This window comes from Hirundo rustica, chromosome 22 (genome assembly GCF_015227805.2).
Source record: "Hirundo rustica isolate bHirRus1 chromosome 22, bHirRus1.pri.v3, whole genome shotgun sequence".
NCBI classification, from domain to species: domain Eukaryota; kingdom Metazoa; phylum Chordata; class Aves; order Passeriformes; family Hirundinidae; genus Hirundo; species Hirundo rustica.
In genome coordinates, this window is record NC_053471.1 from 1342958 (window position 1) to 1368752 (window position 25795).

Here is a 25795-nt window from a genome sequence, read left to right on the forward strand (position 1 = left end):
GCCCCTGGCTGCAGCACCAGGTGCCAGTGCTGGCCTCAGGGAAAGGCTTTTTCTCAGCGCTGTCACCCATTTCTCAGGCAGGCAGAGTTGTGTGACACCTGTCTGATGCAAAGCACAAAGCCCAGGCTCTGCTTTGCTCCCTTCACTCCCCCCAGCCACACCTGACAGGAAAATGTTGTGTCACATTATCTATTATCAAAATTATCTATTTATGAAGATCCAAGGAGACTCCAAAAATCCACCTTCTAGTCTGATCCATCTTCGAAATGGACCAAACCAAGTCTGTCTAAAAACAAGTGATGTTTTCAGGTCGTGGTTCTCAACTCTGGGCTGTGTCCAGTTCTGGACGCTCACCACAAGGACATGGAGGGGCTGGAGCGTGTCCAGGGAAGGGAATGGAGCACCAGGAGGGGCTGAGGGAGCTGGAAAGGGGCTGAGCCTGGAGAAAAGGAGGCTCAGGGGGAACTTCTGGCTCTGCACAACTCCTGACAGGAGGGGACAGCCAGGGGGGTCAGGGTTTATTCCCAGGGAGCAGGGACAGGAGGAGAGGGAACGGCCTCAGCCTGGGCCAGGGGAGGCTCAGGGTGGACAGCAGCAGGAATTTCTCCATGGAAAGGGAGCTCAGGGATTTGAACTGCCCAGGGAGGTTTGGAGTGCCCGTCCCTGGAGGTGGCCAAGGAACACCTGGAGGTGGCACTGGGAGCTCTGGGCTGGGGACACGGTGGGGACTGGTCAGAGATTGGACTCGATGGTCTAGGAGAGCTTTTCCAACCTGAGTGATTCTGGGATTTTGTGATTTTAAACAGCTGCTTAAAATGTGGCTGCTTTGGAAAGGAGTAAACACTCACGGGATCCCAGCTGGGTCAGGCTGGAAGGGACGATGGCAGCTCACCTGGTGCCACCTTCCTGCTCCAGCCCCGAGCACAGGGCACAGGATTGTGGACACAGGGTCTGGAATATCTCCAGTGAGGGACACTCCACACCCTCTCTGGGCAATGTGTCCCAGAGTGTGTAAAGAAGTTCTTCCTGACGTTCAGGTGGAACTCCCTGGGATCAGCCCCTGCCCGTTCCTCTGGTGCCGCTGCTGGGACCAGAGCCTGGGCCCTGCTCAGAGCCCTGCCTGCAGACAGGGACAGACAGAAATCAGGCTCCTTCCCAGCTCCTTCTTCACTCCTCGACCTAAAATCTCTGAAATCTGGGAGAGATTCACATCAAAATCCCCCTGGCGCTCCCAAAGGGCTCAGCTGCTGCAGAGGAGCAGAGAGCTCCTGCAGAACTGTGAGATGCTCTAAGAGCAAACTCCAAACCTCTTCCCCTGGTGCAGCGATGGGATTGAGGAGCAGCCCAGAACAGAGCCAGCCCAGCAGCTTGTGCCATTTTCATCCCATTCCAGCTGCAGCCAGCAGCGGCTTTACCAACTAAAAACCCTCCTAACACGGCCCTGTATTTTTTATTTTTGTGGAAATGCATTTCACAACACATTTAAACACTTAACCGGGGGCTATTTGAAGAAAGACAGATGGACAAGCACTTAAATTTCAAAAGTCAGACCTCTAATTTCCCCAAAAGAGAATGGTTTGTGTTTCAGCTAACAGGTTTCAGTGTTGTTGGCCCCAAATTCCCCATAAGGATTCCATTTAACAGAGTGATCAAACACACTTGGAGTGGAAATGTATGGACAAAGTCAGGGACCTTGAAGTCTAATATTTAAAAGAAAAAAAAAATTAATAAAAGCTCTGCCTTCACAATGTGGATTTCATGATATCCTTCACAAACCTCCGTTATTCCAGGAGTACAGGATTTACAGAAGTACCTGTGAGACTCCCACAAGCAGGATTTGATCACGTGAAGAAAATAAAAATTATCTATTTATGAAGATCCAAGGAGACTCCAAAAATCCACCTTCTAGTCTGATCCATCTTCGAAATGGACCAAACCAAGTCTGTCTAAATGTAAGGAAAGACTAAACTGTGACGGGCTAAGCATTAGGATATTCAACTTCCCACAGCAGCTTTTTTTTCCAGGCAAATTTCCAGTTAAATTGTAAAGCCACTCAAAATCCCGACCCTATAAAAGTGGATTCCCAGTGAGAAAGTCTGACAATGAGCCCCACCTCTGCTGCTGAAGGAGAATGAAGCTCAGCTGTCTGTGGAATGCTTGGAAACCCTTGGATTAGTGCTAAAAGAAATGCAATTAGCAACATGTCCAATACAAGGAAAATGTGTTTAGCGCGGAGTGTGCAGGAATTGGGGATGCAGCACGTTGCAGGCAGGGAATAAGATTCCCTGGGACTTCTAACTGGCTGTGGAAATATCAAAAGCTTTTAAAAGCCTGCTGAACTCCTCCTAGATCGTGGCCTAATTGATTAAATTAGTGTAAGAGGCACTTCCCAGTAACAACTGCAGGTTTTATGAGGTACGAAGCAGTGTCTGGACACGGGCACAGAATGGGATTAACATGCACAGGGCAGTGCTGCTGGGCTTTCAAAGCCTTCTGCTGTGTGCTGAAGGAAAGAATTTACTTCATGAATCAGAGCTGGGACCAATCAATTCCAGAAGGAAGAATCACTTCAATCCAGAACGCCTGAATCAAAAGCCTCAGGAACAGGATTCTTTCATGCCAGCAATTAACACATGGTGCCTGCTCTAGAGGAACAAATGAAAGAGCTTTTCTGAAACCTCATTACTTAATAAGTCCTGAAAATTTCAAAGTGATTTTGGGAACCAAATTCCTCCTGCTTCCTTGTAACTATTTAATACCTTCTCAGAAAGAGATGGAGCAAATTTCAGAGGCAAGAGTGACACTGACCTTAGAGGAAGGGCTGTCATGTGCCCTAATTAAACACAGGGGGTTATTAGTGATTGCACAATGTCCAATTACAGTCTAACCAATGCCTTTTCCAGTTCCCTGTGTCCCTGAGGATTGATGTCCACATTAACAGCCTGAGCAGGATGCAAAGGGGCTGCAAGAAACATCACGACTTCAGGGAGAAAGCATCTCTTGAAAGCTCCACAAGAAATCAGGATTTAATCCTTCCTCCTGCATCTGCCAGAGGGGCTGCAGCTGTGTGGGTACATCTTGTGAGGGGCAAAAGCTCTAAACTCCTATTTTATCTACTAATTCAGAAGTGATGAAATGCCAGTAGCTGCTAATGTGGATCTGACCAGCTTGGGGCACACAAAATTCATGTAAAAAGCTTTTAGCAGGCACCAGGCTCTTCTGTAGGAGGTTGGAATAGTTTCTAAATATGAGATTAGTACCCTAAAGACTGTGAGTGACACCTCTGGGTCCTGCTTACTCGTTGCCCCCTGCAATAGGTTATATTTTAAACAAGGCATTAGGATTTACACTCAGCCAGAGTGTAATCCTCAATCCAGAGGCACTGACAAAATCTGCATCCACTCTCATTCTCCACCCCCTGTTTCTAGGACAAAATGAATCTCAGCATGTTCTCTGTGTAAATCATCCACACACAGATGTGCTTCACATTAGAGAGGGACCTTTCCTGCAACTCAGAGCAACTGAACTAATTCATCTCAAATCTTTTACAAGCTCACCTGCTTCTGCTGGGACGCCTGAGCCAAAGAAAGATGATTTGTTAAAAAATATTTTCTGAAATTCCACCTTGAAACACAATCCTTGAAACATTCTGGCCAGATGAACATAAAACACTACATCAAATCTACACAGAGCAAAGTGAGATTCTTCCTGGAGATAATTCCGAGCACTATAATGTAAATTATGACACTGAAGCTGCAAGGAGAGATAAGTGGAAGCCTCAGAATCATCCCCAGAAGCAGCAGGATGGCTGAGCTCCTAATTGAGGGCAGGAGATGAATGGCACCGTTACCTCCCAGCCCAGCACCCTTCCCTAAGGGAAGGAATAAAAGTGCTGCAGGAGTCCCAAAGGTTTCTGGACTCTAAACTCATGGCTCCTCAATTAAATATCTGGAATTGTGCCACTGTCACTATAGCCGTTAAGGGAAGTCAGGCAATGTGAGGAAGGGAAGGGATGATTTCAACATAACATAAAAAACATTATCCTAATGGCAAGGTAGAGGAAAACACATTAAAAGAGAGACCAGAGAGACTCTGCTCAACGTGGCAGCCAAACCACTGAACCCTGATTGTAGCATTCCAGTTATTACAGCCCTTCCTATTTCAAAATTAATTATATTGTAATTAGACACAGCTTGAATACTTCCATAGTTTTTGTCTGCAGTCCTCAGAATAAATCACCTATTTTGGTAGATGGGGATTCCTTTTCTGTGGTAAAAACTTGGGCCAAGATTTTCAAACAGAACTAATGACACCGAGCCCAAAGTCAGTCAATTCCTTGCAAAGCCTGAGTGAAAGAGCCTTTCCCAGCTGGCAAACCCACCCTGTTCTGTACAAGCTGAAGATGATTTTGTTTAAACCCACGGCTTGCATCATCTCTTTTCTGTCATTATTCATTCCAGAGATTTTATAACCTTGCAGTGGTCTAATTTCCAATCAAGGCCATCTCTGCTAGAGAACTGACCGGTTTTAATCCAGAATACAGAAAACAAAGAGAAATACATCAGTCACCCCCCTTTAGCAAGACAACAACAACACATTTTGAGCTTTAAAATCTTTAAATGATTTTTTTTTTTGGCCGAAAATTAGAGGGAGAAGGGCCTGGCAAGACCTGCACATGGATGTCATTTACAGAGCAGCAGCCAGCCCCAGCTGTGGCTGGGAACTCACCTGTACGAGTCCCCATCTCTGTTGTAGTCACACAATAGATAATCTTTCCCTACCACCTTGTCCCGTGCAATCTTCAAGGGCTGATCCACAGAGGAGAGGAGATCTTCACACAGGCTGGGGACCTGTGGGGTGGGAGGAGACAACAGGGAGGGGAGAGAGGGCGACACGTTAAGGCTGAAAGGCACTGGCACCCCTAAAACCAGATTTCGTTATTAACAGCCCACACCCGTCTCAAAGCCAAAGCTCTCCAAGAAATCAATTCACTTACAACACACCCCCCGTGTTCCCACCTGGAATAATTTCAGATTTAATTCCCAAACCACTGGTGTGGTGCAGCACACTTCAATAAACTCCACGTTCACTCTGCGCCAAGGCCGGCCAGGGCTGATGGATAAAGGTAAATATTCACAGGGGAGTGGGAATGAGGGAGCTGCTAAAGGAATCCACCATCCACATCCTGGAGTGTGTCGGGGCTTTTCTTTGAGATTTAGGTGGTTTTAGAGTCTTTTGCTTTTTTGCAAAGCTCTGTGCCAAACCGAAAGAGACGGAGTCTCCACGTTTAGATTTTTCAAGGTTGCATGCTTCGTTTATTGTTTCTTATCTTACAATTTTTTCAGTCCAACTAGATCTTTGTAGCTGCCTGGACTTCTCACGACTCCTCCTGTCCCAGGGCTGTCCTTATCTTTTATACTAATTGCTACGTATTTCTTATTTACCATTTCTTACTAATGTCTATCCTTAATACTAAACAGGTCATCTCTATTCTGACCCGATCTTCTTGAATTACTTTGTGCCTATGTCACTGCTGAAATGGAGTGAGGGAAAAAGAAAGAAGAAGAAGGAGACAACGCCCCAAATTCTCCATCTTGCCCCCATTCACTTCAATGCTAGAAACTTAAATATACTGTTTTTTCACCCTGTGATAAGCTAAACTACTGTTTTTCACACTCTTGTGGCCTGTAAACCCTCTCGCAGTGAAGGAAGTTTTTCCCATGGACTGAGATCAAAGCCAGTGTCTCTCTGAGCTCTGAGCTGGGGTCCCAGACCCCCCTGCCCAGGTCTCTGACCCTCCAGGGCAGCCAAAGGAATGCCCTGGACTCCAACTTGCCCAAGCTCCCACTCGGGGTCAAGCTCAGAGCAGTTTCCAGGCGCGCAGCCGAGCGTCACCACGCTGGCTAACGACAACAAACGCGTCCGCGCACGTCAAATCCAACACATCTCCTGCGTCCTCCACAGCTTTCCACGGATCCAGGATCCACAACTGCCTCCCTGCCCTGCACGTGGACAAAGAGGAGCTCTGCTCCCAGCAGTGGTATCGTGCAGGACAGGAGACTCCATCTCGCTGCACACACTCCAGGCAATGCGCGGCCCTGTGCCCCCCAGGGACCAGCAACAATCCTTGCTGCAGGTGCTGTCATCGAACCATCAGTGCATCGTGGGCTTCCTGCTGCAACAAGGGATTTTGTTTCTGCCCACCCAGGGACGGCAGTTGTCGGGGGCTCCTTTTGTGGGAGTTTAAATTCCCCGGCATTCAGGTGGTTTTAGAGTCTTTTTTGCCCTCTGCAAAGCTCTGAGCGAAACGGATGAAAGAGACGGAGTCTTCAAGGTTGCACGCTTCGTGTTTATTGTTTCTTATCTCACAATTTTCTCAGGGTCCAGCAAGATGTTTGCCGCGGCTCGGGCATCTGGTGACTCCTCCTGTCTCTGGGCTGTCCTTAGCTTTTAAACTAATTGCTACGTATTCTTTATTTACTATTTCTTACCAATGTCTATCACTATTACTAAAAAGGTCATCTTTACTCTGACCCAATCCTCACTAACTACTTTGTGCCAATATCACTGCAGAAATGGAGTGAGGGAACAAGAAGGAAGAAGAAGGAGACAACGCCCCAAATTCTCCATCTTGTCCCCATTCACTTCAATGCCAAAAATCCCAAACCCACTGTTTTTTCACCCTGTGATGTACTAAACTACTATTTTTCACACTTTTGTGGCCTGTAAACCCTCTTGCAGTGCAGGAAGCCTCTCTCATGGACTGAAATCAAATCCAGGGTCTCTCTGAGCTCTGGGCTGGGGTCCCAGATCCCCCTGCCCAGGTCTCTGATCCTCCAGGGCAACCAAAGGAATGCCCTGGACTCCAACATCATTTCACTGCAGGAGAAGTGGACTGGAGCAAAATGCCCTTTCCCCACGACACAAGCGGATCACAGGACAGCTGGTAAGTGCTTGAATAGATTGGGAACGATGTGCTAATAAAACGAGAAAGAAATAAGCAGTGTGGAATCTCTTCTACATTCTGCTCTGCATCACAGAGATGAAAACCTGACTGAGAATATGAGGACAAAAGGCAATCAAGGGCAAAATTAATCATGAAGTGATGAATTCACAACTCAGAAATGAAAAGGGGAGGGAGGAAGGGAGGGAGGGATAAAGAAAACATGGAAATGTGCTTTCTTCTCTTCGAGCCACTGATTCAGTGAATGGATTAGCACCATTTCAAAGGAAAGAAGCCTAAAGGAGAAAACACAAATTTGGGGTGCACCAGCCTCGAAACTATTTTAATGCACTAGATGGGACAGGAGAGATCAAACTGCCTGGAACAAAAACATTCCTAATCCCAAGTACAAGGCAGCAACACACAGAGGATGACAGTCAGAGTGAGCAAGGACACACATAAACCAACGTCACTACGAAAGATTAACAAAAAACAAACAAAAAAACCCTAAATGGAAATGAAAAAACAAACTGTGGCTGCCTCATCCCTGGAAGTGTCCAAGGCCAGGTTGGACTGGAGCAACCTGGGATGGTGGAAGGTGTCCCTGCCCATGGCAGGGGGAGCTTTAAGGTCCCTCCAACCCAAACCCTTCCATGGCTCTAAGATGCAACACCTGACCCACGCAATCAATCCTTAAAAATCAGAGACAAACCAAGACACGGTTGGTAAAGTGCTGGAAAAGCTGAATTAGTCGTTTGAGTGTTTTTATTTTGGTACTCTACAGTAATGTGGCCATGAGTGAGAACTGCAGAGCCCAGACCACGAGCAGGGCAGTTCAGGATTTAACCCAGCTCAGGGCTCTCGTGGGACTTCATCCTTTGGTACCTGCAGGCCTGGCTGAAGAGGCCTCAGAACCACAGCACGTTCCTGGGTTAATGGAATTGGACAAGCAGCAGCAGCTTTTAGGGAAATTCTTCCCTTTGCTGAGACCAGACAACCCAAATACTTCCCGGAGCTGATCCAAATCAGCAGTGTCGTGGCACAGCGTAGGTGAAATGATGTCTCTGTGTCTGTGAGCACACCTGGTTCCCCTCTGTCCTTTCCTTCTCCTCCCCATTAAGCATTAATTTTGGGCTGACTCTTCAGGCTGACAGCAACTCAATCTGCTGCTTCACCTCCACGTACAGCCCAGAGCAGCGGCACACATCCCTCGACCACAGAGAAATGTCCAGGAGCAGATTCCTGGCTAGGACCCGCCTTTGGGGATGAGTAACAGTGATGAAAACAGAACTGGGGGGACGTGGCTTTTGCCAAGCCTCTGTTTCTACTCAGTTTCTTTGGGAACAGCCTACACGGCACGTGCAGTGAGGGAGCACGAGAGGCAGCGCTGGGCGATCCTTCAGCCCCAAATATCCACACAAAGCCTTCTCACAAGAGACCCCAAACCCGAGGCTGAGCTGATCCCCCTGCAGAAAAGCTGAATTTACAACCCTGGTAAAAAAAAAAAAAACAAAACCCCACGAGTAACTTTCAGATTTAACTTTCTTTTAAGAACAGCGCGTGCCTGGTTTTCTGCAGGGCCGTTCCGTTGTTTTTTTAAGATGCAATCTCTTGAGCTGAGCTTATCTGTGGGTGATTTGGTAACAAATACTCACAGCCAGGGTCTCCCAATTTCTGAGGGCTGTGGTTATTCCTACAGCCATAACAGTGCCTGCATTATATCACACACTCGCTAGAACGTAACACTGCAGTGTGTTGTAACCCTCCATTGTAAAACAAGCTGGACATCCCCTGTCTCCTCGGTACAGACACTCCACAGGACTTCAGGCAATCTATTCTTTCCCCCTTCTCGTCTTTCAGAATAAAACCCACTCATCTAGCTTGGAAATATTGGTAATTTTCTACAGTATTTATAAAAAGAACAGATATTCCAGCTGATGGAACTGCTCGTGTAATTCTAATCATTGGAAAAGCACCCAAGTGCGGCACAGTTACCCCAAGAACGTAATTTTTATACCATTTATTACATCAACTCTACGTCCTAAAAATGAATTTACAATTTATGCACACTGCCTTTCCTCTTCTGCTCCTGAAAACTGCTTACAAGGCAAAGGCAGTAATTTGAACAAGGTAATTTGCAGCTTTAAAGTCTTCAGCTTTATGTTTGTGAGACTATGATTCCTTCTGAATTTAGGTCCTTGGGATTCTTTTCCATGCCAAGCATTGAATCTTACTAAAACATTTAAATTACTGTTGTGCACATCCAGACTCTTGCAGGGTTCAGTTTATCTTCTGATCCCAGCAAAGGCAACTCTGCTTGGAAGGCAGCTGATGAGTTTTCAACCTCGCACAGTGGATTTGTGCTGCTAATTTTTCTTGTTAAGGTTGTTCTGTGTTAACTGAAGAGCCAAAACTCACTCAGGTGCCTGAGCACTTATCTACAGCAGCCATTACGTGTGGAATTTTGACTTAAACTTAAAACCACGAGAATTAAGCTACACCTGAGGCCAAACCGAAACGCCAAAGCAGCGATTTTGTTCCGCTCATCCCCGCACTTCAAACAAATGCCACCGCGATGCAGACGCTGGAGGTTCTTTCCTGAGCAAAGACGGGACTCCAGCTTTGTTCTGACACAATCTTTTCCCACTCCGAGCACGGGAGGGTCACATGCAGAACACAATCTGCACCTTGTATCTGCAGCTGAAGGCATTGATGTCACCTGGCCCTAATGCACCCCCGATCCCCCAGATCAGCTCTCAGTCATCTCTTCTGGTGGCTCTGGAGGAGTGAGACCACCCTCACTGCAAACTGCAAAGGAAAAAAGAAGCATATCTGGGGCTCGGCCTGGGAGAACAGCAGCATCATTCAGAAGGAACAGGGCACGGTGTTGGGGGGATTTTTTTTTTCCAAGGAGATACACAAAGGATGTGCAGTGCAGAGGAAAGAAAACCTGAATGAGAAAGCGAGGGCAGCGTGTCAAACAAGGATCCTGTTGTCTCGTGTAACCAAACGCTGCAGCAGAGCTGCCCAGGTATGTGGACAGTGTTTTAATTAAGGCAACTGCTCTGCTATCAAGACAAATAATCACTTGTGCCAAAGTGGAAACCGTACCCTTTTTGGGGCAGCTGAGCTCAATCATTCCCTTCTGGACTCGCTGCTTGGTTCAAGGAGCTTATTAGCAATTAAACAATTGCTTCTGGATTATTTTTAGAAGTATTTTTAAACAAGTTAAAAAACAAATTGAGAGGGGAAAGAGGAGTGACACCTCAGTTCTCCATGTCTGACACACAGCCCCCATCCTTGCTTTGACCACACTGAATTGCACCAAATTCTGCACTTCACACACTGAGGACAGACAATATTTTTTGGCTGTGTCCAAAATCCAGCTGAGTACACCCAGGTGGCTGTTTTCTTCTACAGCCTTGGCTGAAATGTACCACATCCACCACTGAAACAGCAACATTCCTGGTGTACCAGCCCTAAGAAATAGGTTTTTTCCATGTTTATTCAGAGGTCAGCGTCACTGACCTCCACAGGAATCTAACACACCGGAAAACTAGCCTAAATGCTGCAAAATTAAAGATTATACATTTATTCCTTAAAGAAGCAGAAGGAACAAGGGGGGGGACAGCTTCAAACTGAAGGATATTAAGTTTACTTTGGAAATTAGAAAGAAATCCTTCCCTGTGAGGGTGGGCAGGCCCTGGCACAGGGTGCCCAGAGCAGCTGTGGCTGCCCCGGGATCCCTGGCAGTGCCCAAGGCCAGGCTGGACGGGGCTTGGAGCAGCCTGGGACACTGGAAGGTGTCCCTGCCATGGCAGGGGTGGAATTGGATGATCTTTAAGGACCCTTCCAACCCAAATTTTCTACAGTTCTGGGAAGATGAGGGAAACTTCAATTAGCCAAGGAGCCATTCAGATCCATCTGTGGTTTGCATCTGCAGGTATCTGCACTGCAGGTACGTGAACACACATGTGAGGAGAGCAGTTTGGAATTAAAAGCCCCATCCCATCAGGAAGGTGAGCGTTTTTATCACATGTGAATTTTCGATATTAAAGGAGGACAGAAAGCACTGCTCCCGTGGCTCGGGGAAACCACTCAAACACAGAGGAGGCCATGGAAGCTCTCACAAAACAACCCAGCTCAGATCCCTCCTCGAATAAAACATTATTCTGGTGTTTCAGAGTCCTTGCACAGCCTCAGAATTTCCTGTTCCTGCAGAAGGCAGGCACAGGCTAGCAGATGCTGTGGAAACTCAAGGAGGAAGCCTGGCTCCACTCATCTTGGGACTAAAACCACCAGTAAAGTCACTCCCACAAATCCACACAGGGCTGAACCTTCATTTCACCCATCACCGGTCCAAAGGCCACACAATCATCAAGCTTTGTCCACGGAATGACACTTAAATGGACTTCTGTGTTCAGACAAGACATAATTGATAATACTGGAAGCAGCTCAGTGTTACTCATATTCTTGCACTGAATTCCAGCACTGCAAGAGCTGGCAAAACCAAAATTAAGCCAAATGAGCTTTTCTGGAAAAAAAATACCTTAACAAGGCTGCAGATCCAGGTTTGTCTAGCTAACAACGTCACATTAATTACGGAATGTTTTAATTCAGCTCCAGGAACTACACCTAAAAAGGTGACAACCGTTCATAAAACAGGATCCTCGGCTTTCCTCCTGTGCCTTGCTGGATAAACCAGAGCTTTTGCTGGATTCCCCTTCCGAGAAACAAGAGGCAGCCACCTGGCAGGCACAGCCAGAGCGCCCTGGGCTGGGACTGGTGACCTGCACGGGAAGTGAAGCCTCCTGTATCCTGTTACCAGCCCCAGGAGCCATCACAGAGTATCAGTATCTTGGGAAGTCCTGGCTGCTGGTGTCAGAGTCCAGCTGGGCTTGGAAATACCCAGCAACGATTTAGGGATATGCAGGACATTCTCCTTCCAGTGATGTTTCTCTAGCCCAGCTTTCCCTTCCCCTCCATCCTTAAAGAGGTTCCAACTAGGATTCATCTTCACATGCACTCCTTTAAAGCGATTTTTAAACAGGTATTTTAACACAGCAGTGCAGTGGCAGGAGCCTGGAAGACAAAAAGGCTTAAAAATAGAAGGAAGAAGTGATACAAGGCCAGAATTGAAATTCCCCTTCCCAATCTCATGCCAGAAAGTGGGGTTGCTAGCTCTAAGCCAAACACCACATTAACAATTTACATATATTAATTGCTATCTCCAATTACCATCAAGATATCCAGAGGTAATCTTTGCTAGCGGGAACAACTCCCGCTTACAGCCACTCACAAAATGGAAAAACTGGCTCTCAACCACCACAAATTTATCCAGAGAGCCAGAGCCCCTTTCTTTAGCCAATAATCCTTGTGTTAGAAACCTGCCTGGCTGCTGGGAGCTCATCCCACAGGTCAGCAAGTCCAGGCAGAACAAAGACTCAGCCTTGAGCCCACAGGGCTGTCAATGCACTTCTGCTCCCACCACCTTCTTTTTCAGCTTTCACTGGATCTGATTTTTTTGTTTAAAACATCTTCCACCCTACCAGACGCCCAGCTGGCCATCTGCATCCAATTATTTTATCTCTCCCCACAATGCTGCACAGTGCTCAGGCTCTTGGAGCCCAAACACAAAAAGCTCCAGTCACATTCTCGTGTTCTTTATGGTCTGTGCAGCCCAAGCAGTGCAGTTTGCCTGGGGGTAAATTCTGTAGCTTCATATATCTTCAGCGACTGAAGGCATGCAAGCAGATTTGGGATTTGCCTGGAGCTCGCATGAAGCAACAGCCTGAACTGTGTTCAAATATTTCAAAATCCTAAGTTTATACATTTTAAGATTCACCACTCCGGGATTTTCTAAAAAGTAACACATTCTACTAAAAATACTTCAGTATTCCCCCGTGATCAGAAAGGAGAGCTGATCACCTCCCAGATCTTTAATTGCAAACAGAGCCTTAAAAAATAACCAGCAGAGTTATGACTGCTGTGTCTATAAAGAACACTCACTTTAATTCTTCCATGGCAGCATTACTTGGTTCTGTTCTTCAAGAAAGCTTTCACTTTTGGGCATGACTGCTGTCTCAATACCAGTCTTACTGGAGAAGAGAAGGAGAAAGCTGTGGCTGTGAGCAACTCTCCTTCCCCTGTCCGTTCTGTGAGGACAATTTTCTGTCCCCACTTCATGCCAGGCATCTGATATTCCTCAGTCAGCTAGATTTTTCATCTAATTTATATTATACACACCCAGGCAAACATCCAAATTAAACACTCAGCAGGAAATTTGTACTTGCTAAAGGAACCTGCTTAACTTTCACCAAGACTGAGAGTGCACCAATTTCCACGCTCAGCTCAAAGCCACCAAGGCAATCCTGTCACTGATCTCTTATTTGCTGCACATGGCCCACGAGGACAATAAATCTGGTTTCCTTCATTGAAGTTGTCTGAAGAAAATACCCCAAAAGGACTCTGGAGGCTGTGACCCTGGTGGGCACCACTCACCCACCTTGTCCTGTGGTGCCAAGGTGTCCCAGAAAGGGACCCTGCACGGCAGCACTGCCCAGAAGCTGATCCTCCTTCGGGATTTCTCTTGCAAAGAGCACAGCTAAAAGTACAGAGAGCTGACTTTCTGTAAACTGCCCTGAACCGAAAGGAAGCAGGAGGACAATTGCCATGGATTGTTCTGACCTTCCAGGATCAGCTGCTCGGTGGCCAGCTCTACCAGCTTCCCTCCTTCACGCCTCCTGCCACTCAGTGTGACTCCCGTGAGCCAAACAAACCCTCACTCAAGTGATTCCAGGCCATGTCCAACCAGAGGACGCCCTCACAGTCCCCTTTCCCTGGAGATGAGATGTGATCACAACAGGTTTCCACGGGAAGCACAGGGAATCAGCAGCAGCAGCTCCTGGACAATGTGAGGCAATCAGGAGGTGACACAGCTTTGATGTGACACAGGAAACATCTGAACTGATGCTCCAAGGGCTCTCACTGCACACCAAATAATTTAGGTTGGAAAAGACCTTGAAGTTCATCAAGTCCAACCTTTGTCTTGGAGCATCTTCACAACAAACCCATTTAAGAACAGTGTCATCACCTTTTTCTCTCCTCTTTTGGGAACTTCCTTTCAGCTTGGACTTGGCCCACAGGTAGATGCTCCAAGGATCACAGTTTCCAGCAGAGCTCCATGGAAAGTTATTCCAATTTAAATTAGTTGTCCTTAAAAAGGCATGTGCCTACAGCAAACTTGTTCTGTAGATGTTCAGAAGTCCCCTTGTACATTCTGACAGCCTCTGAGTAGAGTATTTACAAATAATGCCTAATTGAACCCCGAGCAGAGCATTCCATGCCAAGGCCCATTTCCAGCACCGTGCACAGCTTCTTTCAGGCAGGACTTCTGGAGGGCTGTGATTGACATGGTCTCTAATGAACTCTAATTGAAGCCTCAGCAGTCTGAAAAAACCCAACAACAGATGTGGTGAAAGGGCAAACCACAAACTGTTTTGCTAATGCATGAAAAGTGTCTGGGCTGATGAGGGCCAGTGACCCAAAAATTCTCTTCTTCCACCCACCCTTTTACTTCATATTCAAGTTTGGGCCATTTCCCTCGTCAGCACAACACTTGGGGGCAGTCATGGACAGTCCTGGATAGTCCTGGACATATTCCATGTATTCAGTGGGGGACCAAGCTGCTCCTTCATGAGCCACAGGCAGCAGAACATGGAGAGAGTAAGAGGGACCTCAGGGAGGGAACTGAGCGTAGTTATCCTTCCCAGCAGGAATTCCAGCCTAGGAGTGGTTTTAAACTGCCAGAGGGCAGGGTTAGATGGGATATTGGGAAGAAATTCCTTCCTGTGAGGGTGGGCAGGCCCTGGCACAGGGTGCCCAGAGAAGCTGTGGGTGCCCCTGCATCCCTGGCAGTGCCCAAGGCCAGGCTGGATGGGCCTGGGAGCGAGGTGGTCTCACGGAAGGTGTCCCTGCCCATGGCAGGGGGTGGCATTGGATGAGCTTTAAGGTCCCTCTCAACCCAAACCATTCTGGGATTCCGGAAAGGAGATGCCAGATTCTCACTGTGTTTGTTTTGGAAAACTCCTTACATACAATGACATTTCTAAGCCATCTTCTCTCCTCCCAACAGATCTTAAGCAAGCAGGCACCATCAGTCTGGAGATCAAATCCTATAACTGAGCTGCAAAAAGACTTCAAGTAACACCCTAAACTTCACACCAAATAATGAAATGAGCCTCTGCTTCACACCTACTGCACCATGGCAGTGGAGTGAGCAAGGAAACCCAGCACAAGGAAGCCAAGAAGTCAGGGTGCCACGTTTTACAATTCTCCCCCAAGTTTAATCAATGCGCTCGTGCCCGTCATGCATTTGGAGTTTGCTGCTTTCCTCAAGGAGGTTATTGTCTGCTGATGGGACAACCAGCAGAACCAAAACATCAGATGTAAAGGTCTGGATGAAATTGGCCAAAAAAAAAAAGTCAAAAAACCGATTTGCTCGAGTCTGGCTCATGACTGTTACAGGTGGCAGAGCTCACACTGATCTTGTTTAACCAGTGAGGATTTCAGGAGATCTGGCTGAGAGTGGCTGCAGAACTGGTCTACAAGTGTCTCAACAATAAAGGAATGGTGCTGGATTTAACAAATTATTTCATCTCTGCCCCAGAGGAGGGGTTGCAATGCCTCGTGTGGGGGTCACAGACCCTCCTCCTAACAAGCACCAAACTGCTCTGGGTCATGTTACACCACCAAAAGGAGCCCAGGGAGCGTGTTGCTGATGGAAAGCATGTAGAGCACTAACGAGCACCATCCAAAAGCAATTCCAGCGTTTAGAGGCACCCAGCAATTTTCTGAGTCATTAAAAAACCTCAGACCAATTACCACAGTCAAGCTTACCATGGCTCCCCAAACAACTCCTTGTTCTGAGTGGTCCTGGGAGCTGCTCAAACCCCAGCACCCGCTCAGTCCTCCCGATTTCATCACAAAACCAACCATGTCACACCAGATCAGATCAGTGATTTAGCTGCTTGTGTCCTACCTCCGGCAACAGCCACGAAAAACATGCTTCGGGTTGCCAAGAGTTTTGGGGGCACAGATGTAGCCAATTACTAAACGGTTTCAAGAGAGAGAAATAATCCCTTCCTGCAGGGAATAATTTCTTTCCTGACCCCCAGAGCTCTCTTACCTGTACCTTGGCTTTCATAAGTAAAAGAAATGTTTAGAGTTTAAGTCAGCCACAACTTTTTGACCATAGCTTACCAACACCAGCTTTAGAAGCACTTCCCAACCAAAGCTCTACCTGGTGAGCAGCTGCTCTTCCGCACAAATTTAGAAGCTTAGGTCAGAAATAAGCCATGTATTTAGACTGGACAATAGAATCCAGTTTTTCTCCCTAGCAGACTCTGTGCAGATGAAATCCATATTTCAGTAACACCTTCAATGACTCCAGAGGCAACTGTGCCACTCACTGTTTTAAGGGACAGTTGGCACTAACCAGGTTATCACAGCCCAAACACGCATCACAGGATGTGCAACTTGTCATGAGCCTAGAAATCCTTCTTAAGCCAGTTCTCCTCCCCAGCAGCGTGCGAAGGACAACACAAGTTCCAGGGACAAGCAGAAAAAAAGAAATCGGACACAAGATGATCAGCCAGGTTTGCTTTTTGACACTAGATTGCAGAACATCTGATAGAGCACAAATTATAAATAGATTTGGGTGTTCTCCAGATGCCCAGGCATCCTCAGCAGTGTCTTTGCAGCACGTGGGGCTGCACACAGCAGGCTGTTCAGGAGGTAACACCCAGGTACAAGGGCCTGCACCCATCTGTACACACTGTCCCAAATTCAGACAGCAGCCTCTGACCTGGCAGAGGCGGTGAGTTCATTAAGAGGGCTGCTAACGACCCTTCATCCCCACACGTCCTGCACTCACAGCCCAAAACAAGCACAGACTCCTGACATTGCCTGGCCAATGGTTGTTGGTTCAGCCTTGCCAAGGGGACAGACAGATGACCTGAGAAGAAGTTCTTACATTCCAGGCCTTTGTCACAGCCTTGGGGACAGCAGCCAGTACTCACCAAGTCAATGAGGTCACTGAGATTCTTCTCTATCTGCTGCGGAGGCAGGCGCCTCATCAAATCCAAGGCACAATCCAGCTGCTGGTCACTCTGCAGGAACAAGAAGAGCCCTTGGTCACAAGGTAACACAACACACAGCTCGCATGCTTTGCATTAATACAAGTGAAATTCATTACATTTGATTGTGGATTATTGACTTGGCAACTTAACACCGTGCAGCGGATGGAAAGGAGTCCAGATTGTATCAAAACTGCTTCTAATGTTTGTGTAAGTGTTTAATGTGCTGGTTTTCCATACCACCTCAACAATAACCTGGGTTAGGGAACTGAAAGTTCCTTCTCCCCAAGCAGGTTTAACACTTCCTCATTTGCACTGATCAGCTTGAGATAACCAGCATCCAAGACAAACTCTGTCCCACTACAGAGCTCCCTCTCCCCTGCAGCTTTATCAGAAAACCAGAATGAAACACGTACACAAAGCACGATCCGTGATTTCCTTCTTCCTACAAAACACACACCGAGAGCTGCCTGCATCTAAGAAATCGGGACATCGGTTATTTTGAGCTAACACAGCCACTTTCTCCAAAGGGTTCACTGTAGCTGGTCTCACACCAATTCTGACACGCTTAAACTCCACCCCAGAGTCAGAAAACGCACCCCAGACACTTGAGGAGTTGAGCCACAGTGCTGACATAACCTTTAGCTGTCCTCTTCACCGACAGACACAAACAGACACTTTCCTGCTGACCTAACAGCACCCCAAATCTGCACAAGTTCCTTTGATCCCAGGTCAGGTGAAGCACAACCAGTTTGCTCTCACTGCTCCTCCCCTCCTTTTTCTCTTTGCCATTTCCAGCCACCCAAATCCCGCGAGCTGAGGTTTCATTTCGCCCTCCCGTGCTCCCTCAAGCTCCCAAAGTCTTATTTAAAACCAGCTTCGATACTAACACACTTCCATTATCACATTATTCAACGCAGCAGCCCCCAGGACAGGGGGAAACAGGAAGACAAGTTTCCTGTAATTAAGTTAAACCCGTGGAATGAGGGAAGGAGGGAGCGCTCAGTTTAGTGGACAGCCATTAGGAAGCTGTTCCTTAGATGGCCAGGGGAAGGGAACTCCTCACTTTTAGCCCCTGAACTCTGAGAGCCCAAGGACAGAGACTGTTCAGGTGGCCTGTGCTTGCCCAGCTCCTGCAGACAAGCCCAGGCAGAGGATCTCTCTTGCCAAGCACTGTCTGTACCTCCTGCAGTCTCCTGTATCCAGGAAGGAAACCTGGCACATTGTCACAGGGCTGCGCTCCTCACTTGTGGACCATGGGAACATGCTCTGCCCTCCTCTACCGGCTGGAATTGTCTAGAAGACAAAAAAGCCTAGGGAAGGGTGTTAAAAACCACCACTAAAGCTGCAACCCCAAAGAAAGTATTTTACAGGGAGGCAAACTGAGAATAAAATACACTGCATGGAGGAGAATCCGCACTTGCAGTGTTTATGGATTAACCAAGACAACCTGGAGTGACCCTTTTTACCCAATGTATTCAGTATCAGCTGTAAAAGACACAAACAGGATTGTTTAAGGCAGAGATTCTCCAAGGGGTTCAGACACAGCTGACACACAATGGAAAACCAGAAATATGCAGGCACAGACAGAGCCTGGTTCAGTGTATTTCCCTGGTACCCAGGAGGTAAAACCAAGGCTGAGCAGCAGGACTCCTCAGCTTCTCGCAGAACATTCAGGTAATTAAACAGCTTGAGCAGAACTCTTAAGGCACCAAAACAAAGGCAGGTTCTGCTGCAGTTGTGTCCCTCAATCCATGGTTATACAGTCACTTTAATCCGGCTGGAATGGTCAAAAAGGCAACACAGGCTGACAGATGACAGAGCAAAGGTACCCTGGGGTACTGCAGACATCTGGTAGGACCTGTTTCAGGATTGAACAGGGGAGTGAAGCAGGATCTTTTGCTCCTGGTCCTCTCTCTGCAGGTGAAGATTTAAAAGCCAGGTGTGTGGTCAAACCCAGCCTTTGGTTCAAACCCAGCCCGGGATCTGGAGCAGCTGTAGGCACTGACACAGAGGGACAGGAACCACATCCCAGGAGCCAGCGCTGATTTTACAGAAGCTGAACAGCCCAGGGATGTGCTGCCACTGCATTTTGGAGAGTGGTGCAGAAACCCCCAAAGCCCTCACACAGCTCTGGGAGAGGAAGGTGCTCTGGGGGAACTCAGGACATGTGCCACATACCTCTCCAAACCCCACCAACTTCTCTCAGCTTCACCTCTCCTGCATTTCCACTTGCTTAATTCTTTTGTAAAATCACGTACTGAAGACCAGGGTTTTTTTAACAGACCTCCAGACAAAACATTTCCATGGAATTTCTGCCTTTATCCAAGAAGAGGCTCCTGAAGCCCTGCTCTCAGAGCAGGTGATCAGACAGGCTGTCTCCCAGGCCGGGCTGCTCCCAAAGCTGAGCTCTTTGAGCTTCAAGACTTAATGAGCTTAGTGTTAACTTGATAGGAGGTCATTTTCCACCATTCCTGTTTCATCCAGCCCAGAACCTCCTGTGGAGGAGGCAGGGAGTTCAGACAGAAATTCTAAATTAAGTTTTATTACAGCTGAAGTCACTGAAGGATTTAGAGATCATAAGAATCTCAAAGACTGAAAATATTCGCTTAGATGAAAGCTCTTTAGTAAGTTTTCTTTAAAGATGTTTGCCTATCTAGAATCTCCACCTAAGCACCTGTTACAGCATTCCCATGACACCACCCCAGGGAAAAAGGTTATAAGGATGTCTGTAGTAGTTAGTTACAGCTCCTTTGTCAACTTCCTTCCTCTTCTTTTTAGTCTCTTTGCTGTATTTAGCTTATTTCCAAAAGAGAAACTATCTCACAACAGCCACTGGACTCTGGTCATCTGGGCACTCTGTGTTAAAGCTCAAATCAGAAAAAACAGCGCTGAAAAATTTAAAAAAAAAAAAAAAAATTCGTATAAATTTTTTGTCTAGAGGGACACAGCTGTGCACCTTAATGTTAAAGGCTGAGCAGGGGCAGATGTCATTCAGGGCAGAAAACACAAATAAAAATACTCAGGTAGTCACTATGGGTACTGAAATCACAAAAAATGGAACAGAAAACAAGCTGGACTTCTCCCACTTGCCACGTCTAAAGCCCAGAGCTCCTTGGAAGCACCAGCAAACAGGAGCTGACCCAACATGACACAAACCTGGAGCAAGGAGCTGCCCCTGGCACCAAACCCGACCTGCAGAAAGCCACAGCAGGCCAGCAGCACCCTGGCACAGCACTGGCACCTGATCAGGGAGCTCTGCTGCACCAGGAGGTGCATCCAGAGCCCCTCCAGCTCCAGCAGAACCAGGAGCATCTCACTGAAGTGGCACCTGTTTACTCTTTTCAACAGACACCAGCACAAGGGTGAGTTACTACAGATATTCTGCTTTTTAACACATGCTTTTGACGACATACACTCACAGAAATCCACAGGCTTCTTTCCCAAATTCGGCAATGGACAGTTCTCCATTTGCAGTTACCTGAGACTTAACCCATATTCCATCTTCCAGGAGGCTCACACAAACCCGCAGCTCTGCCCATCCCAAGGCAATTCCACTTGAAAGGAGGTAAAAGACCTCATCCAAAGCTCCTGGCCTTTCAGTCAGCAGGAATTTGCTCCTGTTTATCACAGTGTGGATTGAACCTCCCGTCACACCTCTGCTGGGACACTCCTGCTCATCTGACCCTGTTATTGCTGAGCAGAAACAGAGCTGGGCCATGTCTCCAAACAAAAACCCAGGCTGGTTTCACTTCTGTGCTCTATTTCTGCATTAACCCCACTCGCAAGCGCCCGAGCCAGGAGCTGATACAGCTCAGTGCTGCAGCAGTGGGAGCTTCTCCCAGTTTGGCCTTTCCTGGGAAATAATTCAGTTGGGCCACCAAATCTTTTCCACCAGCAAACCCAGTGATACCAGCTGAGAACAACTGGGGTACCCGGAAATTACTGCAGCTGAAAAAGCCACACACCTGATGTGACAGATAAACGTCTTGGAGACACTTCTCACCCAAGTTTTACTCAAGACTGGCATCTGAAAGGTTATTACCCAAATTCAAAGTACAAGCAGCATCTCAATGCTCAGACAGCAGAAATAAAAGGTAGAAACCTCAAGACAGAGTGCAACCAGAAGATCTGCTCAGTGCCACGCAATTCAAAACAAACACGCATCAGATCACTCTGATCACTGGTCAGTCTGCAGGCAAAAAACATCTCTGTCCATTAACCCAGAAGTACACAACCACCAAATGACTCTTTTTCCTTCCTTTCAAGCTGCAGACATACCCAAGATTATAAATCACATTATTTCCTGTCAGTTCTCCCAACAGGAATGTCTGACTAATGTTTCAGCTTTGTGGTACTACAACACTAAGTTTTTTTAATTGAAACAGATACCCAGCTTCCCCTCCTGCTTGTCATTTTAATCCCTGCCAACTTCCAGAGCTCCAAGGGCAGAAGACTCCCTTTTCCAATTACACAATAGGATAGTATTACTGCTAGAAGCTGCAGCAAGGGTTGAATTATTGTAACCCCTGGGTAATAAAAAGTACAGTAGTATGTTAAGTTGCAGGGTTCCCTTCTCAGCTGTCAGCATTCACTTTTTAGGATATTAGATGGGAAGGCGAATAACTGTCTGACCTGGGAAAGCCCAGAGAAGTTCCGCACTCATGACGTTTCCATCAGCTGCACATATTCCTCGCAATCTGGTTTTCCACATTATTTTTCCCTTGACTATTAACCCTCCTCTGGCAGATCCTATCTCCAGCTATTTATAATGGGCTCATAAATCACAGCTCCGTGACAGCAAGGTGTGCTAGGGGAGAAACAGCAATAGCACGGCTAGGAAACAATCAAAGGTAATAAAACCTGAACGCAGACTCTGCTGTGGACACTCATAAAAGGTCAAAGATTATTAAAAAAAGCAAACCACTGATGTAGACCTCGTTCTCCTTCTCTTCAGCTACTTTTACCTTTGTCTGGTTTTGGTTGGGACAGACACAGCGGCTTTTATTATCTCCAACACTTCTGACCACGCTGTAGGCTCAGTAACGAGCTCAGCCCAATTTGCTGCGGTCACGCCCAAACAGCCCAGGTGCTGACACCACTCGTTCCACCAATACCAAGTGAGAAGGATTAGAGATTAAAATAAAAGCAAGAAGTGATGGATCGGAAGGCTTTAGCAGAAGCTGCTGTACTGTCTCCCCCAGGTCCCCTGTAATCTGTATTTATTTACAGAGCAATTCTACGAGTCACGTCACAGCTTTTGAGTCAGCGAATCCTCCTTGGAGACATTCTCCTGCACATTATTTATATTATTCTGCTGTGCTCTAACTTTTAAGTACAACTGAGCACACAGCAGCTCTAGCCCCAATTAATGACTGAACATGCTCTCACAACTTGTTTTCTGAATTCAGGTCTCGCTGTTGTACATGCTGCAAATACAGCCAAAAAAACCCCAGAAACACCGAGCAGCTTTTGTCCTCCACTGCTCCAGGAATGGAACACACGTGAAACTCAGAGGGACAAGAAGGAACTCTTTAAAGAGGTTGTCTAGGAACAAGTAACTCGTACATCTACCCTGCAGGCTCATGCAGAGGAACTAAAATAATCCATGGGCAGGAGAAAAGCGAGGCAGCTTCACTTTCTCTGGCACCAGTGCTGCTGACATCGGATACTTCTCACCGTTTTGGAGTGCCAACACAGCCGTGGGAAGTCCTGCACAGACTAAAGGAGCAGCACTGGGCTTCTAGGGGCAGCTACCAAAGAGATCTCCTCCTCCAGACAAGCTCAAGGATCAGTGTTTTGCCAAGTCCTCCTTTATCACTTTAGCCTGCAGCAGCTCTTCCCAGCATCCTTGCCATCAGCTGTACCTGATTTCCCTTCCTCATTCCCACCTCCACACCAGAACAGCTCTCTGTCCACGGGATAAATCCCAGCATCCCAGTGCAGCTCTAAAACAATGATCAAGTGAGTTATAACACACTGAAGGCACTCCCATCTGTGAGCTTCTAAATATTCCAGAGCTGCCTGCAGCCTAATCTCATGGACCAACCAGTTGCCAAAACATTTTACATCCAGGGAGAAGAAGCTACAACCCCTGATAGTCTGGAGCAGGGCACTTGTCTGGAATTCCCTAAGTGTTTACAAGTGAGGATGCAGCATCTCCAGGAGCACGTCCTGCAGGTGGTTTCCATCCCTGTAGGTGTTTTCTGACCAGGTGCAGTCCCTGCTAGCACATCTACAGAGGTGTACAGCACACAGGGAAAAAAAAATAAAAATCAACATTTCCTTGGCACCTCCTTCCCAGCAAGGATGTATTTCCAGATGGAACACACTTGTGTCTACCCTCAAAATTAACTTAGAGCTTTAGTTTATAAAAATCCAGTGCAAGTGTCCATCGTGTGTCCAAGGAAAAGAGGCATCACACGCCACCAGGAGAGCAGGATGGAGCAGGCTTTCTGGGAACAGCTATTCATCCTGACCTTTTGCCAGGATCACTAATGATTTCTGCACCAGCATTTGTCTTCTGGGTAACAGAAACAATGTTTTATTTATTAAACTTGTCATTGAACATGACAATGCAATTTACCGGCTTTCATCTGGTGCCAAGAATTCCTGAGAAGCATAAAGTTTGCAAAAAGTCACTTCCCAATAAATCGTGGCAGTGAGTGACTGCGCAATCTGTTAGCCCCACATGAAAGAGGAAAAGTGGAGGCTACAGATAAAAGTCGCACAGATTGCAAAAAAAAAAACTTGTCTAACTTTTAATAAATGGATTAAAGACATCGAAGTTGCCTGTAGAACTGACCAACTCTGCCAATCTGTTTTATGACGAATGTTACTGCACAGTGGGGGATTTTCCCCGTTTTAAGTTTCGATTTCACGCAAAATAACATTCTCTTTGCTAGCTCTAACTACAGATAGGAAGTCTTAGCTAAACAAAATGCAAATAACCCATTACAGCACAGCACCGAGAGACAAGAACTCAGCCTGATTTTGCACCCTCTTCATGAGGCAGCTGCAACACCTGGTTTCACTGCCAGGAGAGACAAACACAAGCGTGTTTGTGCCCCAAAAGGTTTTGAAATCACCCAGTGCAGTAGGTCAGAGCTGGTTCATGAGTCTGGTGACCTGTTTTTCACACTGTCTTCCTGCCTTCCACTCAAATCTTCTGAGGAAGAGCCCAAATCCACCCCTGGAGAAGGGCTGCCTAACTTTTACAGGGGTCGCTTCTTTTATTTTTTTAATTGAAACCATAATTACTACAAACACAGCAGCTCTTGAGATGCAACGCTGCCATTTGCTATCCTGACCATCTACAAACACATCACTTGTGATGCTTTCTTTCAATCCTGCTAATGCTCAACGACCTTCTCAAATGCTCTTATTCTGTTTGCTTCATGTTCCAATCAGCCTGGCCACAAAAGTTGTGGAACTGCTCAACTGAAACTGAGAAGTTTTTTTTCTTGCAGGAAGAGCGAAGTTGGGTGAGTTGGCCTGACAGATCCAGGTTCTCCTTCCAGCCAACTGCAACTTAAATTCTGTTTCGTGACAAATCACATCAAAAACATTTGAGAAAATACACACTGTAGAGCAGCACTGAAGGTGACACCAAACATCCTGTGCTTGCTTACAGCAGAACTAAGAGTGTCAACATCCCAAATTCAGGATTCGCTCTATCCCAGCTCTCCATGGAGCCGACAGCTGCCATGCTTCAGATGCAAACTCAGCACTTTCCAGCTCCTGGAGCCTGCAGCCGGGGTTGTAAATTCAGGAGATAACTCTGGCAAGTAACTGGATGCCTGGCAAGGCAGGCAGGAGGCAGAGAGGATCTCCCATTAGCCCTCTTCCCTGAAAGGTCTCCCATCCCTCAAAGGTCAAAAAAGTAGGTTAATATGCCTTCTGCTTGGGTCTCACACAGTGCACCTCGGTGACTGCCCTGCAGAGCTCCCAGCAGCCCAGTCCTGCACCAGGAATCCAAGTTTTAAACCAGGAAGCTCCTGGTTTTGCACACCTATAGGCCACAGGATTATCACACCACATATCCACGCCTCCCAGAATTCCTCCCTTTGCTGTAATTCCCAGACCTGCCCATCCCTGCAGCTTTTTCACGCCTTCCTCGCCACTTTTGAAGCCTCCTGCCCTGCCCTCCATCACACCTCAGACAGGCACCCAGCTCCACAGAGGCTCTGCCATCAATCCAAGCAGTGGTGACGCTTTCTGGGGCAGCACACACGTGCCAGCTTCAAGCTGTCACGCTTTTCCTTCACCCTCACATGAAGTTAGCAGTTATTCCACCTGGCCAGTCTGCACCTTAGCAAGCTCTGGATCAGCCCTGCCTGCACTCACGGCTATGTGAAGCTGGTTTTGACCACCCAGCGGAGCAATGCTGAGCCAAAATTAAACCCAAACTTCTCTCAATGACCCCTGGATCTGCGGGGCGACAGCACCTGGTGGATAAATACAGCCGTAGGCAGCACAATGCAGTGATATTTTACCTCATTCCTCCATTTCATGGCTCTCTCCTCCCTCGAATTAACACACCAAAAGCCCCATCTCTTGTTTCCTGAGCCTGTCTCAGGTTGCAAGCCCAGGCTGGCAGCCAGGCCCCCAGAGCTGGCAGAAGCTTTTTAAATCCTGGTATTTACCCAGGCAAAAAATGTCCCGGCAAGGCAGGTAACAGGACATCGCTTTCAAACTCAGCAGTTTGTCTAACGGA

General features: G+C 47.2%; 1 protein-coding gene across 2 annotated transcripts in view; it reads right to left on the reverse strand.

Annotated features, from left to right (window-relative positions):
* The window catches only part of CAPZB (capping actin protein of muscle Z-line subunit beta), a 62112-nt gene that overhangs the window by 30620 nt on the left and 5697 nt on the right, over positions 1-25795 (reverse strand). For both annotated transcript variants that reach the window (XM_040084398.1, XM_040084397.2), the window contains exons 2-3: positions 17023-17112; positions 4729-4850 (exon numbers count right to left, since the gene is read on the reverse strand). In XM_040084398.1, coding sequence (XP_039940332.1) covers positions 4729-4850; positions 17023-17112 — 212 coding nt within the window. The remainder of the gene's footprint in view (positions 1-4728; positions 4851-17022; positions 17113-25795) is intronic.